At 55.4% G+C, this 13,955-nt stretch overlaps 2 protein-coding genes across 7 annotated transcripts in view; both read left to right on the top strand.

Annotated features, from left to right (window-relative positions):
- Positions 1-3,891, top strand: part of LOC136582653 (zonadhesin-like) — a 21,504-nt gene extending 17,613 nt beyond the window's left edge. Inside the window, exon 6 of the mRNA XM_066583827.1 lies at positions 3,877-3,891. Within this exon, the coding sequence (XP_066439924.1) occupies positions 3,877-3,891 (15 nt within the window). The remainder of the gene's footprint in view (positions 1-3,876) is intronic.
- KIAA0513 (KIAA0513 ortholog) overlaps positions 1-13,955 on the top strand; it is a 48,473-nt gene that overhangs the window by 10,923 nt on the left and 23,595 nt on the right. Inside the window, exon 1 of one of the 6 annotated variants that reach the window (XM_066583896.1) lies at positions 5,801-5,866. The exons of 3 other annotated variants lie outside the window; for them this stretch is intronic. The gene's annotated coding sequence lies outside the window, so the exon portion shown is untranslated. Of the gene's footprint in view, positions 1-5,800; positions 5,867-13,762; positions 13,782-13,801; positions 13,945-13,955 lie in introns of those variants that run through there. 2 more of the 6 variants (XM_066583897.1, XM_066583899.1) reach the window with 2 other exon arrangements.

Genomic DNA, 13,955 nt, shown 5'->3' on the forward strand with positions numbered 1-13,955 from the left:
GGGCAGGATGGGTGTTGGATTACCCCATTGTAGTCAGCGGGCGCCGTCCGGTAACGTTCCTATCGGAGGACGGACGCATCTTTCCATTTTCATGTTCCGTGGCGCAGCGTTTGTCTAGTGTTTTGGGGTGGATTTGCGTCCGATAGTCTCCGACAGATGTCAGCGGCGTCACAAGGGTTACGGTTTTTCACACGGTGTCGTTATATCTGGGGCCTGTATCGCTCGCGATGTTGCTGGGCATCTATTCGCCGTTGTTCCGGGGTAGCGAGGGCGCACTTATTCATTCAGTGCCTTTAAATAGGAGCTGACTCTCAGTATCTGACACCGTGTATTGTGCGTTGGGCCGCGCTGTAGATATGGGGGCGCAGACGTTCCAGGTACCCCCCTTGTTCGCTCTTTAGTAGCCGACAGCATTTTCTTAAAGGGGCGGCGCAGGTTTTGAAATAGAAGCCTATAGTCCAGATCTTATATGCCCTGACGCTTCAGGCTCCGCCTCCCTATAGAAGCTCTGCATTAACCCCTGCCCTGCCACCAGCAGACTTGACCTATTTCACTGATGTTACTTTTTCTTACAAACCAGATACCGTTTGGGGGAGGGGGGATTGCGCGGATTACGACCAATCGGCGGCGGCTTTATCTGCTAATGTCCTTTTGAGAATGCAGCATAGTAATCCTCATTTTAATGTCTTTTAATCCGAATTGTCTGAGTGTTTTCTGGGGGCTTTTCCTGCTGCGTCCAACGGAGCGAAGTTTAGTCTCCAGCGCTGAGGAAATAGTGATCTGTCAGCTGATGAGCGACTACAACCCCCAGCATGCCCGGACCACTGCAGGACCCCCTGTGAGGTTAAGATCTGCTCTTATCGCTGGTCGGGGGGCTGTTGTGAGGTGTGTACCCCCCACGATCAACATCTTGGGTGCAAAGGTGCAAATGAGCGGTGACCCAGGGGTGCAGCACCTCATTTTACAGCACCTCACTTTGCGGCACCCTCACCTTTATTTGCTTCACTTTTTGGTTAGGAGATGTTAAGGAATTTTTCTATTTCCGGTCGGATGTCCAGGGGGCCGTGACGGGGTGCACGCCTTTATCTAATGATCTGGCCGCCTCCTTCCTCCTTGTTCTGCTGCTGATTCGCTTTTTTCTGAGGCCCTTATGCGGTGTTTCAAGATGGCTGCCGCGCTCCCGGCACTCGGTACTTGCTGTACGTTGGTTTTCAAACACTGCATGAAGCTTTCTGATTGGTCAGTCCGTGCAGCCTGTAACGTCTTAGGGCGCATTCACACGAGCGTAACGTTAGTCGGTTAGATATGTATCTGCTTATTGCGGGGGGTTCTGTGCGTCTTCATTGCGTACGTCACGTGCGCAAAAATGAAATGCAAGAAGCCACCATTGATTTCCTGTGTAAATATGTGTCTGTCGTGCATTCGCTGCGTATTTACGCGCTCCCATTGACGTTAATGGGCTATATCAGTCCGTAATACGAACCAAAATGGGCGCGCTGCATTTTTTTTTTTTTTACACGTATGAAAAAAGTCCGACTATCCCAGTGCGAATCTGCTGGGTATCAGCTCTCCGGATTAGATGCATAATCCGCCCGTGTGAATGAGCCCTTAGACTCGCCGCGGCCGTGAAAGATGTATGAATGCGTGTTTCCAGAATGTTGGGGTCTCCCGCTTCAGTGGTCGGGAATGAAGCAGCAGCGAACGCCGCGCGCCTGAGAGGAGTTGTACTGCGTGGGAGATGATGCGGATCCTTCGTCACACGCCGAGCACAACGCTAAGCGCAGCTCATGATGGCGTCCAACGCCGCAGAGGAGAGCGGATCTGTCCCGTCACTATAAGCCGCAGATACAGCAACATCCACTGCTGGTAATCGCAGGGGGGGCTATACAATATGTGGTCTGCATGGATCCCCTATGTAATAAGAACCTATAGCTGTGCTAATGCTTAGCTCCTACTTCATGAATAGAATGCCAGAACTGCAGCGAAGACTGACACACGCACTGGGAAATCTAAAACAAAGGGGCTGCAGCAATCCGGACTGATGAGCCATTCAGGGTCTCTGGGTAGCTGCAGTGATGCCCCCTATGGACTCTGTGAGCCCATCCAGTAGTAGTTCTCACCCGGCACCTTATGGCCCTTTTATACGTAAACGACTGCAGAGTGCCGATGTCACAGCTGGGGTAGTCGGCGCTCGTGCAGAGCATTTACACTGACAGACTTCACTGCTGGATCGCGGGCTGCTATGTATAGCGCTGAGCGGGGAGCGTTTACACGGAAGCAGAAGCCCGCGGTCCAGCGATGGGTTTTATGCTGAATGGAAGTCACCGATAAAAACCTGCGAGCGAACAGCGAGCGTGGGGGTTTTTTTTTTGCATTCATTTGAACAAATTCTGAGCGCCGCTCGCCCCGTGTAAATGGCGCACGAGGCTCGGGGCGCGCCTGCATATATAAAGAAAGAGGCCGTATTGTGTCTGCAGAACACTTCTGTTCGTCCATGTGTGCGCAGCTCCGCGTGGCCGCTGCGTTCCGTCCGTGTCCGTTTTTCTGCATCTTTAGGCCACTCCCACGCACGCGGTCAGTTGGACGCCGTTTAACACCCCTGCATTCCGCTGCGATTTCAAACTGCGTTTTTACATTTTTGTCACAGCTTTTGGCGGCGCCTTTTAGCGCACCCCATCATCGGGATCAGTTATGAGGTGCGTTAGAAAACGCGGAAAAATAGAACAGACGGCGCTCAAAGATCTTGGTGTTAGAAACATGGCGTTGGAGCGCAGGTCTGCTGGGCCCCATCGAAATCAATAGGAGCCTCGTACCGCGATTAGCCGGGCGCTCGGGATGCCGCACTAATCGCAGTAAAAAGCGGGCGGTGTGCGAGCGGCCTGAGAAATAAAGAAGCGCGCTCGGTCGGCATCCGTTACTTCTGTTCCTTATTGACTTGAATGGACGATCTTCATCCGTAAAACGGACTGAAACGATGAGTAGTCGCACCATACCGTAATGCGCCCCCGTGTGGAGCCTACACGCTGGTGCCGGCGGCCTCAGGTAGGTTCGCAGGTGGCTGTGGGAGACATCGGCACACTTTGCATAAGATGCAGTGTCGCCCCTCCGGCCATTGTGGGGTGTGCATGCTTTTTTTGGTGACTCCCCGTTTACATGCGCGGCGCCGGTGTGGTGTGTTTGTTTGCGCTTCCGTCTGCTATGTTTTACCTCCCGCCGTTCATAGACTTCAGGGAGGATAATTGACTTCTGATGAAATGATTCGGCTGCGTGGATCTTCTGCTTGTACCGCGCTGTGGAGTATGCCGGCGCCATATGCTCCAGTATATGCTGGGAGTTGTAGTTACACCACAGCTGGAGACCGGCAGGAATATTACTCCCCGGCCGGCGGACTAGTGGGTCTTCCGGACTCTTGTGTTGGCTGCGGTCTCTGAGGATCGCTGCTCTTTGTTGTTGCACTCCCTTTTGGCACGCTGATCCGGATTTTCTCCGCCGCTCGCCCCCTCCCTCGCTCATCGCGGTGACTCATCCCACAACACGCTGGGAGCAAGTAGTAACAGAGATCACCGCGCACGCAGGACTCAGCGCTGCGTTTCCGTATAAATCAGTTGCCGCGTTTGATTCGGGGGATGGTAACAGTCGCAGCAAACAAATCTGGATGTTCCGTCCGCCGGAGCGCAGTCACGCTGTCGCAAATGGTGCTCCGCGTTTTCAGAACCCTCCATAGGTGCCGCTGATACTGAGGACTGGGGGGACCGAAACGTTCCTACTGGATGAGCCTCCTACGAGCACGGCGCCCCCTGGTGCCCCCCGGCACCATTGACCATGTAAAGCCAAGGGTTTTGGGACTGACACAACTTTCGCAGTTTGTTGTTCCAGTGTTCCCAGTTTTAGGGTTTTTTAAGGTGATTTTACAAGTTTGCTCAGGAAGTCGCTGGATTGTCTGAGCTTGAACCATAACCGTCCGGCGTGACCGCGGCCGCGATGAGCGCTAACTCGTTTTCATCAATCCACGCTCGCAGGAAGGTCCTCGTCGGCTCGTTCACCAATCGCTCGGCCTAAACCCCCCGTCGTTCATCCGCTGAACGAAAGAAAACCAAACCTTTGTCTTTGTGTTTAAACTGAGCGCCCGACCGAACGCCTTATCGCTGCGCGTAAAAGTATCCTCAGCCGGCTGTTTCTACGGTTGCTGAAGTGCGATTCTAAGCATCCCAGACGTTTTTACACCTTTATCGACCAATCCATCAAGTTTTGACGAAGACCCCGCTTTTACAGCGTTGACCCTCCAAGACTTCTGCACTTGGCCCGACAGGCTGGATATCGGCTTCTGGGCCAAATCCTGGCGGCTGAGGCCCGTTCTTCCTGGCGGCTGAGGCCCGTTCTTCCTGGCGGCTGAGGCCCGTTCTTCCTGGCGGCTGAGGCCCGTTCTTCCTGACGGCTGAGCCCCGTTCTTCCTGGCGGCTGAGGCCCCGTTCTTCCTGGCGGCTGAGGCCCCGTTCTTCCTGGCGCTGCTCGCAGTTTAGCATTGTTTGCCATCTTATTTGTCCACAAGCTTCACTGCGGCAGCAGATCTGGGGGGGTCCTGGCCGTGGGTTATCACTTCTGCCTCCTGACCTCGGGCTCCATCATGCTGGAAATAGGCTTATTCATCACCAAGTTGCCCCCCTGGAGGGTCGGGGAGATGCTGCCCCCCAGAGGAGGTTTAGATCCCATTCTTTATTTATGGCGGTGTTCTTAAGCCGTGAGTGAGGCCGCTTCCCTGAATGAAGTGACCCCTCCAGGGCGGCATCAGGTGGGTGTCAGTGGCACTGCCCACACGGTGAGTTGAAGGCTTCTGCAGGCGGCCCGGTGTCAAGAAGAGCAGCAAAGAAGCCATTTCCCTCCAGGAAATGCCTCAAGGACCGATGGATGTCTTGCAGGAAGTGACTGCATTGCTCTAAAAAGGTCACATTCGCAGCCGGACGGGGCCGTGCGCGGTGATCTAAATCAGTAAGCCGCTGGAGGGGGGCCCGCACGTTCTGTTGACATGACCCCCTAAAGACCCTTAGGACATTCATGGGGGGCGATCTTCATGTGAAGGGAGTCGGCTGATTAATAGCCTAAGAACGCCGCCATAAATAATGGGATCTAAAACCTCTTCTCCCGACCCAACGTGAGTGACAGACTTCAGAATGTGCGGGTCAGGATGAGGAGGGGCCCTTTTACTGTAGGGGCCACTGCTGGGAGAGCTGCAGGCCGAAGCGTGTACGACCGATCGCTCCGCCCGCTCACCTGTGTCCCATCTCCTGCCTCAGTAGAGCAACAAGTCGGGTACATCCAAAAATGGAGACTGGAGCCCCTGGTTTTTTAGGGGTCTGCGGGGGGCGCTACTGGGAATTCACTAGAGAATATACCGCCTTAAATCTCCAGGCACGTCCAGAGCTGCATTCATAATACTGTGAATCCTGGTACACCTTCTGTGCTGCGTTGGGGAAGATGCTGCTCACCCCCAGCTCTGTATAGCCTGAGCGCGCTGCTGGCAGATTCCAAGTTGTCACTGCAGCTCTGGTTGTGACTAGAGTAAGACCTGTTGTAAGTGCAGTAAGAGGATGATCTGAGGTAGGACAGTGAATGTAGGCTTGCAGTGGATGCCCCCTCCCTTCAGCGGGCACTGTGTGTTGGCAGCGGGCTCGCTGTGTACACGCCAGACTGTGTTGTTATCTCACCGTCTGTTCGCTTCCTCTTCGCCGTACGCAGCGCGCCGCCATCCTGCTGCGTCCCCGTTTATCCCCTTGTCACTTCCGGTCTGTTATCTACAATATTTCTATCTAATGCAGATGGGAACAAGCTGAGAGACCGCGCACAGCGCCGCCAATAAACGGACGCGGCGGTAAGGCACTCTATACCGTATACACTCCTGTGTGTGTGTGTGTGTGTGTGTATATATATATATGTGTGTGTGTGTGTATATAGTGTGTGTGTATATAGAGAGATTTTGCCTGGAGCCCCAGATCGAGGAGATCATCAGCGCTCTTGTATCTCTTCCATCTCTAATTATTGCCCCCACCGTTGGTTTCTTCCCACCAGGCTCCTTGCCTCTTGCAGATTCAGTCTCCCCGTCTGCTGCGGCCACAATTGTGTTTCTGGTGTCCTTCGGCAGCTCTTTGGTCTTCACCATGGTGGAGTTTGGAGTGTGACTGCTGGAGGTTGTGGACAGGTGTCTTATATACAGGTGCCATTACTACAGGTAATGAGTGGAGGACAGAGGAGCCTCTTAAAGAAGTTACAGGTCTGTGAGACCCCGAAATCCTGCCTGTTTGTAGGCGACCAAATACTGATTTTCCCCCCTAATTTGCACATAAATCCGTTACCCATCAGACTGTGATGTTCTGGGTGTTTTCTCCTGTTGTCTCTCACAGTTGAGGTCACCTATGATGTCACAGGAGGACTTGTACCATTGGGATCTGACTAAATACTCCCCCCCCCCCCCACTGTATGTATATATATATATATATATATATATATGATTCCTATTGCAGAGGATCCTCAGCAGTCGCACGCGGTGCGGGCCGTGTACTTTCACTTTTTCCTTCATACTTGCAGAATTGTGTATCCTAGGAGCGTGCCGTATTTTGCTGCACATGACGGCCTGCGAACCTCCGCGCTCATCCGCATTACAGATAACGGGTACGCGGGGTCGCCGGCCGGCCTGCTGCGGGATCCTGCTTGTGAAAACCGGCTCACCCATGTGCAGCCGGCCTATGAGTGGCAGGGGGTAGGGGTACTTCTAGGTTGGGGGTAGAAAGGCCCATGGCATGTCATGTAGGGGGTATAGGAGTTCATGGCATGTCATGTAGGGGTCTCTGGTACGTCATTCAGGGGGTGTAGGTGTCTTTGGCACGTCATTCAGGGGGTGTAGGGGTCTCTGGCACGTCATTCAGGGGTCTCTGGTACGTCATTCAAGGGGTGTAGGGGTCTCTGGCATGCCACACCCCTCTGTCTTGGCACTGACATATTGTGCTGCGGTCGGCAGCCGCGTGTCGGCGGCACGTGGTCGGCGGCCACGTGGTCGGCGGTACTGGGTCGGCAGCACGTGGCCGGCGGTACGTACTGGCAAACGACAAGCAAACGAAGAGCGCCCGACTACCCGCCTTCACACGCAACAATTATCCCGCGCGCTCAGATGTTTGCAGACCTTTTGAGTGATCGTTGCGTGTAAAAGGGCCCTTAGTTTGTCGTTGGTCAAATGATTTTCTTGCTGCGCCCGCCGGTATTTCAGAGACGCCCAATAACTCCGTTCCTCCAGTTTGTGCCCCTTCGATGCCCACAGGGACTCTTTCCACCAGACTTCATGCCTAGAAGAGGGTGTCCTGATCGCACCGCGTGTGACCACCAGCTTGACATACGTGGGCATGTGCAGTACATAAGCTGCCCATACGCGTCTGCAGAGAGTCGGGAAAAACACTGTGGTGGCAACGCGGCACTTCACAGGAGCCCTTAACCTGTTCCTCTCCGGAGCCTCAAGCATATCCCTTCAGCAGCCGCAGCGAACATCTTGTGTCGCCTCTAACATGTTCATCCGTGAAGTTGGCCGCAGGGTTGGGCAGCGCCCGCGCCGTCCGCCGGAGGCTTACAAAGGGTCTAATTTTATGCCCTGTGTGAGATCTCGGAACGAGTTACTGCTTATAAAGAAACCATCTAATGTGGTTACCGAGTGACACGGCCGCGGCGGCCAAACATTAACCCCTTAGTGGACGCGCCGCTTTGCACCTTAATGACCAACTAACTTTTTTCAGTTTTTTTTCATCAGCGCATTCCAGGCGCCATCATTTTTTGACCTATGAGGGCGGGTTCTTTGCCATAGCAGCCCATTGGGACCCTGCGATCACATTGTGAGGGCACTATGGGTGACATAGGGAGCCCCCACCCTCTGTCTATCTTTTACATGCCGTGCCCACAGTGTGTAAAGGGTTAAACAGTGGGGATCCAAGGTGTTTTCAATCCCTGGTATTGGAACAAGTGCCCAGCAAGTCATCCGATAGCCGAGCACCCACTCCCCTCAACACAGGAGACCCGCCTAGGCGCATAATGCATCGCCATCGTAAGACCGCACTGTGAAATAAAGCCCCTTTACCGCCCACTGCGCGGGGTGCAGGTGGGGTTTGGGGCCTGGCCAGGCAGCAGTTGGGGTTTGGGAAAGCGCAGGCTGTAGGTGGGCTTTGGGGACGTAGCCGCCACTAATCATGGTGTAGAACAGTTTGGTTATGGCCTCGTTTCTGGCTTTTTGGCACCTCCTGGATGGGATTCTCCCCGTTGCTTCCTGCGGTGTTGCCGTGTATCCAGAGGGGTCTGGGAGATGTTGTACCTCCTCCGGAGTCTCGTTTCACCTTGATTTCTTCCTGGTCTTGGCCTTGCTTTTCCTCTGGGATGTCCATCCGTTCTGGACGAGGAGGTGGTTTTTCTCATGGTTTTAGCCCATGTGGTTCCACGGTTCCCAGGAGGAGTTGTCTTGGAGGACCTCTTGGAGTTGGTTGGGTTTGGTGAAGATGTAGTGTTGCTTCTCCCGTCTGAGGATGGCTTTGTGCTGCCGCTCTGGTGGTCTTGGGGTATCAGATATTCCATTGCGGTCTTTTCCGTCTTGGTTCGCCTCCTACAGGTCGGTGTAGTTGTGGAGCATCTCCCTGATTTCTCGTCCGTTGAAGACCCCTTTATATCTTGTAGTAGACGTCTTGGACCACATAAGATGGGGCGGGTTGGAGGAGCCGCTGTGGTTGCTGTTTGGATGGTTTGCTTGTGTATAGCGGTGGTTGGTTGTGATCTGATGTGTTTGTGGGGTGACTGAAGCTGCCCACATGCTTGGGATCTGTGATGGCATAATCGCCCACACTGCTGCCTTCCTAGAGAGTCTTCCTCAGTGCGGCCATTGAGTATATGAGGCGCAGGCTTCGGCGGAGGCTCAGCAGTTTTTGCCGCTCTTCTCCATGTATACGGGGCTACATCAGTCAGTCTCTGCTCTGACTATGTTGTTTCCGTTGGAGGCCACAATCTTTCCCTCTCCCTTCTTGTATTGAGGTCTCTATAGATGAGGACTTTGCCTGAGGTCTGATTTATGGGGTCTTCCCTGTTATATCTCCAGGCTGTGGGCTGTTGTAGTCCGGGGTCTCTGGCGGTTGTAGTCCGGGGTCTCTGGCGGTTGTAGTCCGGGGTCTCTGGCGGTTGTAGTCCGGGGTCTCTGGCGGTTGTAGTCCGGGGTCTCTGGCGGTTGTAGTCCGGGGTCTCTGGCGGTTGTAGTCCGGGGTCTCTGGCGGTTGTAGTCCGGGGTCTCTGGCGGTTGTAGTCCGGGGTCTCTGGCGGTTGTAGTCCGGGGTCTCTGGCGGTTGTAGTCCGGGGTCTCTGGCGGTTGTAGTCCGGGGTCTCTGGCGGTTGTAGTCCGGGGTCTCTGGCGGTTGTAGTCCGGGGTCTCTGGCGGTTGTAGTCCGGGGACTCTGGCGGTTGTAGTCCGGGGTCTCTGGCGGTTGTAGTCCGGGGTCTCTGGCGGTTGTAGTCCGGGGTCTCTGGCGGTTGTAGTCCGGGGTCTCTGGCGGTTGTAGTCCGGGGACTCTGGCGGTTGTAGTCCGGGGTCTCTGGCGGTTGTAGTCCGGGGTCTCTGGCGGTTGTAGTCCGGGGTCTCTGGCGGTTGTAGTCCGGGGTCTCTGGCGGTTGTAGTCCGGGGTCTCTGGCGGTTGTAGTCCGGGGTCTCTGGCGGTTGTAGTCCGGGGTCTCTGGCGGTTGTAGTCCGGGGTCTCTGGCGGTTGTAGTCCGGGGTCTCTGGCGGTTGTAGTCCGGGGACTCTGGCGGTTGTAGTCCGGGGACTCTGGCGGTTGTAGTCCGGGGACTCTGGCGGTTGTAGTCCGGGGACTCTGGCGGTTGTAGTCCGGGGACTCTGGCGGTTGTAGTCCGGGGTCTCTGGCGGTTGTAGTCCGGGGTCTCTGGCGGTTGTAGTCCGGGGTCTCTGGCGGTTGTAGTCCGGGGTCTCTGGCGGTTGTAGTCTGGGGTCTCTGGCGGTTGTAGTCCGGGGTCTCTGGCGGTTGTAGTCCGGGGTCTCTGGCGGTTGTAGTCCGGGGTCTCTGGCGGTTGTAGTCCGGGGTCTCTGGCGGTTGTAGTCCGGGGTCTCTGGCGGTTGTAGTCCGGGGTCTCTGGCGGTTGTAGTCCGGGGTCTCTGGCGGTTGTAGTCCGGGGTCCCTGGCGGTTGTAGTCCGGGGTCCCTGGCGGTTGTAGTCCGGGGTCCCTGGCGGTTGTAGTCCGGGGTCCCTGGCGGTTGTAGTCCGGGGTCCCTGGCGGTTGTAGTCCGGGGTCCCTGGCGGTTGTAGTCCGGGGTCCCTGGCGGTTGTAGTCCGGGGTCCCTGGCGGTTGTAGTCCGGGGTCCCTGGCGGTTGTAGTCCGGGGTCCCTGGCGGTTGTAGTCCGGGGTCCCTGGCGGTTGTAGTCCGGGGTCCCTGGCGGTTGTAGTCCGGGGTCCCTGGCGGTTGTAGTCCGGGGTCCCTGGCGGTTGTAGTCCGCGGACCCTGGCGGTGTGGGGGTTGTAGTCCGCGGACCCTGGCGGTGTGGGGGTTGTAGTCCGCGGACCCTGGCGGTGTGGGGGTTGTAGTCCGCGGACCCTGGCGGTGTGGGGGTTGTAGTCCGCGGACCCTGGCGGTGCTGTGTAGACAGCGGACGGAGAGGTGGGGAATGGAGCTGACTATTCTGATTCAGATGTGGCCGTCTCCTCTCTGCTCCGGCCTGATGGAGGTTTTGTGCTTCAGGGCAGGGATAGAGCTTTCCCTGTACCCGGCGGGCACCAGGGGTTCATCCTCCACCTTGTTCCGTGTCTCCGGGCGTCTGTATGGCAATATTTTTTGGTCTTTGACTGAGGTCTGCACCATGTTTCCCATCTGAAGGCTCCGGCGTGCGGACCTAGGATCTCCAGCTGATGGGGGGGGTCCGCATACCTTGTGACCCCCCCGGGCTGCCCATTAGCTGCTCTTGGGAATGATGTGTGTATCTATTATAATAAAGCTGCACGGCACCATTTCTGTATGCAGAGGTGTAACTGGAAGCTCCTGGGCCCCCATGCAAAACCTGTAACCGGGCCCCCAAGTACTGGGCTCCCCATATGGAGAAGAGATACCTAAGGCTCCGGGGCCCGGTTGCAACTGCATCCCCTATAGTTAGGTATGTCTGTATGTATATGTGTATAGCTAATACACTGCATTGTGCCAGTAAATGTCAGAACCCAACACCCCCCCCCCCCCCCCCCCCCCAGAAGAGGCGGTCGTTCTGCTGCAGACCCCGGCATGCGGCTCTATCTCAGGCAGATCTGTAAATGATGGGAGTTGTGGTGATTAGATGGACGGTCTTGTGGTTTCCCTTGACCTATAAGAGGCTCTCGGAGGCTCCTTGTGTGTAGTGACCTCTTCTTCCGCTTGTAGAGCTTGTTGGTCACTAGACACCTCTACGACGCAGAGAAGAGATTTCACCAGAGGGGGGCGTATTATTGGGGTGTGAGGAGCTGGAGGGTCGTATCCATGAATTGTTCCCCACCGGCCGTTATGACCAGACTGTTAGGGGGTGTTGGGACCAGTGGATGGGGGCACACAAGGTGACCGGGCTCAGGACGCCCCCTACAGACCACCAGTAGAGAGCAGCGTCTGATTCCCCCTAGTGGTGGTACGAGGGACAATGACCGCTCAGCGATATGTTCAGGACATCCTGCAGCCACATGTGTTCCTCTCCAGCAGGATAATGCTCGGCTTCACACACAAGGGGGTCACAGGAGCCCCCCAACATTGTCACACTTCTGTGGCCGCCCGATCATCGGATCTATCACCAATAGAACATGTATGGGACCATCTGGGACGCCAACCTCCACAGCCTATTGGTTTACATGATCTAGAGGCCCGGTTACAGCAAAAGAGGAGCGGTATCCTGCAGTATACCAACCTGTATGCCTCCATGCCTGCTGTATCACATCTTGTATCCAAGCTAGAGGCGGTACAACAGGGTACTAGAGCCTCCATGCCTGCCTGTATCACATCTTGTATCCAAGCTAGAGGAGGTACAACAGGGTACTAGAGCCTCCATCCCCCCCCCCCCCCCCCGTGTCACATCTTGTATCCAAGCTAGAGGCGGTACAACAGGGTACTAGAGCTTCCATGCCCACCTGTATCACATCTTGTATCCAAGCTAGAGGAGGTACAACAGGGTACTAGAGCCTCCATGCCTGCTGTATCACATCTTGTATCCAAGCTAGAGGCGGTACAACAGGGTACTAGAGCCTCCATGCCTGCCTGTATCACATCTTGTATCCAAGCTAGAGGAGGTACAACAGGGTACTAGAGCCTCCATCCCCCCCCCCCCCCCCCCCCGTGTCACATCTTGTATCCAAGCTAGAGGCGGTACAACAGGGTACTAGAGCTTCCATGCCCACCTGTATCACATCTTGTATCCAAGCTAGAGGAGGTACAACAGGGTACTAGAGCCTCCATGCCTGCTGTATCACATCTTGTATCCAAGCTAGAGGAGGTACAACAGGGTACTAGCGCCTCCATGCCCGCCTGTATCGCATCTTGTATCCAAGCTAGAGGCGGTACAACACAGTACTAGAGCCTCCATGCCCACCCGTATCACATCTTGTATCTAAGCTAGAGGCTGTACAACAGGGTACTAGCGCCTCCATGCCCCCTGTATCACATCTTGTATCTAAGCTAGAGGTGGTACAACAGGGTACTAGAGCCTCCATGCCCCCTGTATCACATCTTGTATCTAAGCTAGAGGCGGTACAACAGGGTACTAGAGCCTCCATGCTCACCTGTATCACATCTTGTATCCAAGCTAGAGGAGGTACAACAGGGTACTAGCGCCTCCATGCCCCCTGTATCACATCTTGTATCTAAGCTAGAGGCGGTACAACAGGGTACTAGAGCCTCCATGCTCACCTGTATCACATCTTGTATCTAAGCTAGAGGCGGTACAACAGGGTACTAGAGCCTCCATGCCCGCCAGTATCACATCTTGTATCCAAGCTAGAGGCGGTACAACAGGGTACTAGAGCCTCCATGCCCGCCAGTATCACATCTTGTATCCAAGCTAGAGGCGGTACAACAGGGCACTAGAGCCTCCATGTCCCCCGGTATCTTCTGAGATATATATATATATACTCCTCCCTGCTGACAATCAGTATACATCCTACCATGTCTCGGGATCAGCCGTGTGGCATCGCTCTGGGCACAGGAGTGCAGGACGTGGCAGGGCGGCGGTATTTCCCAGCTCTTGGGTAAGATCTGTGCCCCGTTACTTCTGTTTTGCCTTTGGAATTAGATGAGATTTGCCCTGGTATTGCCCGCGGGGTCGGGGTCTCCGGCCGTCTCCGTTGGGGGGTACCTGCCTCCTCGCCCGTCCGCCCGCAGGATAGAAGTCGCTGAGTAAAGTTATCTTGTTCATCGGCTTCAGCAGATGTTCAGTTTCCAGTAATTGTCTTACTTCCTTACTGGGCTTAATATCTCTGCTTGCTGTCAGGATATTCACAGTCCTAGGGAACGACGTCATGGTCATGTGATGGTGCACGCTCGTCAGTTATCGGAGGCGTGGCCCGCCGTGCCCTGGCGTGTCCGTCACATGACCGCGACGGATGTTTATCCTCTAGCAGTCAGCTTTCGTGTCGCATGACAGCAAGCAGGGATTTTGAGAACTGAGAATTCGTCACAGAACACTGGAGGCCCGCCCATCCGCCCGCCCGTCCGTCTGTCCGATATCCCGGCTGCGGGGCGGTTTTTGCCACGAATTTCTGCAGTTGAGGAAAACTGTAGTTGTTGCACAAAGTTCTGCAGTCCGTGGGGGCCGCCCGTCTCCGCTGCTCCTGCCAGTACCTTGGGCTGTTGGCTCTCCTGACCTCCTCTGTGCTGCTGGGGGTCTCTGCAGCTCCCCGCTCCTTCACACGATGCATGCGGATTCGGTGCGTGAAAC

Source organism: Eleutherodactylus coqui, chromosome 11 (genome assembly GCF_035609145.1).
Source record: "Eleutherodactylus coqui strain aEleCoq1 chromosome 11, aEleCoq1.hap1, whole genome shotgun sequence".
Lineage (NCBI taxonomy): Eukaryota > Metazoa > Chordata > Amphibia > Anura > Eleutherodactylidae > Eleutherodactylus > Eleutherodactylus coqui.